The sequence below is a fragment of the Sinocyclocheilus grahami genome, unplaced genomic scaffold (genome assembly GCF_001515645.1).
Source record: "Sinocyclocheilus grahami isolate Dianchi unplaced genomic scaffold, SAMN03320097.WGS_v1.1 scaffold875.1, whole genome shotgun sequence".
NCBI lineage: Eukaryota > Metazoa > Chordata > Actinopteri > Cypriniformes > Cyprinidae > Sinocyclocheilus > Sinocyclocheilus grahami.
The window spans coordinates 145,455-148,529 of record NW_015506054.1 but is presented as its reverse complement, the minus strand read 5'-3'; the positions used below and the strand labels follow the sequence as shown (position 1 = coordinate 148,529).

The window sequence follows — 3,075 nt, the reverse complement described above, 5'->3', positions numbered from 1 at the left end:
TATATATATATATATATATATATATATATATATATATATATATATATATATATATATATATATATATATATATATATATGATAAATAATATCACATTCACTGTAGGCATTTTAAGCATGTGCCATTAAAATTAGTCAGAAACTTTTGTGCGAAAACAACTTAAAAAAAAAAACAGCATGCAATATTAACTTAACACTACTTCAAATCTTCAAAACTTACTTAAATAGTTCATACAATTGTTAAAATATTGTAAATAACGAATATAACTAATAATAATACTTTATTAATCATTAATAATAAATACTGTTAATTAAATAATAACTTTATGATGCTTGTCATTTGCATATGCTGATGAATCCTGCCTGTCTTCTGTGGATCATAACAACCATAAAGTCATAAAAATGTACAATAAAAAAATCTGAATGATTGTGTAAAAACATAATTTGAGGGTGTGATATAATCTGAAACTGTCCTACCTAAAGCAGCTGCAGTGAGTCTTGCTCTGCTCTCAGTTTCTGATGCTTTCCTGAGTCACTTTCTGATCTGTAGCAGCCTGATCACAGAGTATTGAGTTATAGCATCAATCCATGAAGGCTCAATTTTAATTTTGACAACACACAACAACAACAACACACACTTAAAGACCAACTAAGATGATACAAGTGTCTTTTGACCTTTTTTAAGGCCTCCAGAGATGCTGAATCATCTTCTTTGAGTTGGCTGGTTCCTTGCTTCTCAACTTCATGTCCCTCAGACTCCAGTTTGATGTATTGCGTGCCCACACTGCAGGCCATGGCAGAGGGACGCTCGTCTCTCACAGGACTGGATGCCGCAGTGTCTATCCTGGAGCTCTGAGGACCGTCAGGTTCAGGTTTAGAGGCAGCAGGTAAAGTGTAGAGAGTTGGGCTGGAGGTGTGCTGGCCTTTCACAGGGGTGCCCACTCGGACTACATGGACGTTGGGCAAACCCTGGAACTCATCCACCATCTGGAACACCCTGTCGAGGTTTACGTCGCCCCTCTGAGACTCAGCTGTAACGTGTGCGGGCCAGTTTGCGGTTTGGATGCTGTTGTGATGGTGGCTCACTGAATAGTTCTGCTGGAGTAATGAGAATGAAAGTATTGTTGTATTATATTAAATATAATTATTGCAAAACAACTAATGTTTTTTTGTGAGTCCTTTTCCTGTGGAAAATGAGTTTAATGCACTGTAAGATAAAGTAAGTCAGTACCTGGCGAGTAAAATCCTGAGGGATAGGACAGCTGCTGAGGTATATATTTAGGCTCCTGTGGAAACAGACCGCCGGGACCGCACTGAACCCTGTGAGAAGTGCTGTACGGATTGAGGCGAATGACAGAAACCGGGATGCCTTTGTTAGAGTAGAAGGGAGGCACATCACTGTAAGGAAAGATCCAGGAGCGTGGAGGGATCGGGCTTCGGTCAGACCCCTTCTGCTGATGGGATACAGAACCGAAATGCTGATTCGGGTCTGCAGAACCTAAGAAGCGAGTATAAAGGAGCTTTTGAGAAGTTTACAGACCATTGAAAGCTACAAAAATTTATTTTCGAGGTGTCAGTTCTGGCACTTCTTCCTAAGACTGTAAATTATGATATTCTAGAGGTGTCATTTTATGTTAGCATGCATGAGGGCCAGAGTCAAATCCTGATACAATATACATTTTTATAAAGAACCAAGCAAAATTCCAACTGAATTTGATGTATGGAAAAAAGTGGAACTGACTTGTTGATAACACTGTTAGTGTTTCACGGGAAACACCCAACACCATATAAAAAAACTATTATGAGTTTTCACTATAATAATTACTGCAGTGTCTTCAGAACCAACGACATACTTTTGAATTATGAACTGAAGCACTAAAGACTGATTTTTACTGATCTCATTAAATGCTAAAACTCATTGGATGTAATGACAAATTAATATTTTTATTAAGTTTTTCATTACGTTTTTGGACGCACGTGTTTTTTTTTTTGTGCTTCGATTTTTATAAAGTAAATGTAAGAATAACTTAACTCATATTTCCAGATGAACACTTACTGGACTGAAGCAGCTCGGCTTTACTTGATTCTCCATCAATCTTTTTTTTTTTTTTTGAAAAATCATTGCGTCTCAAAATCTGATCATCTGGCTTTTGAGGAGCGTTTATTTCTTCATCTCTCAATCAGCACTGGATTGCATTGCATTATATGTTTGGATCATTTCAATGTCATCTTACTAAGACATATTATTGGAGAAATAGAGTGATGACTGATATTTATATCCTTTTATGTAAGTATGCTATACTGTTATAAAGATCTCATTGATTTATATGAGCATCTGCACTAAATTGCATATTTTTTTGCTATGTTTGAGAGTTTTTTAACTCCATATTCTCATTATATCATGAGCCATAAAAGCCTGATGCATCATATGATACTCAACATAAACAATTAAAATTGTAACTCCTCCAGACATGCATGTGCCGTATTGAGGAGAGCTGTCACCACCAGTGTTGGGGAAAGTTACTTTTAAAAGTAATGCATTACAATAGTGCGTTACTCCATAAAAAAGTAACTAATTACGTTACTTAGTTACTTTTTATGGAAAGTAATGCGTTACGTTACTTTTTAAATCTGGGCAGGGCTTGCTTGTTTGTTTTTAAAATAAAAATTTACAATTTTTGGCAAATATAAAAGCCTTTCACGCCTAAAGTGAAATGAATAAGCCTCAGGCTGAAGGGAAAGTACATTTACGTCCGTACAGTAGAACGCAGAAGAAGATTTCAACACTCTTCAGCAATAAACAAACACACAAATGTTCGTCTAGAGTAATTTGTGCTTATTAGTACGCTTGAACTGGATCATCGAAGGTCAGAAACTTTGAAAAAAGTAATCTGATTGCGTTACTTGTAATGCGTTACCCCCAACACTGGTCACCACTCATACTTTGTTCATACAAGTAACGCGAGTTACGTAATCAGATTACTTTTTTCAAGTAACTAGTAAAGTAGCGCATTACTTTTTAATTGATGAGAATATCAGAGTTACTTTTTCAAATAAGTAACGCAAGTTACTTTTT

General features: G+C 35.9%; 1 protein-coding gene across 1 annotated transcript in view; it reads right to left on the bottom strand.

Annotated features, from left to right (window-relative positions):
- Nucleotides 1-508: 508 nt before the first annotated feature.
- The window catches only part of LOC107563428 (heat shock factor protein 5-like), a 4,834-nt gene continuing 2,267 nt past the window's right edge, over nt 509-3,075 (bottom strand). Inside the window, exons 2-4 of the mRNA XM_016248305.1 lie at nt 1,208-1,477; nt 675-1,097; nt 509-553 (exon numbers count right to left, since the gene is read on the bottom strand). Of these exons, the coding sequence (XP_016103791.1) occupies nt 509-553; nt 675-1,097; nt 1,208-1,477 (738 nt within the window). The remainder of the gene's footprint in view (nt 554-674; nt 1,098-1,207; nt 1,478-3,075) is intronic.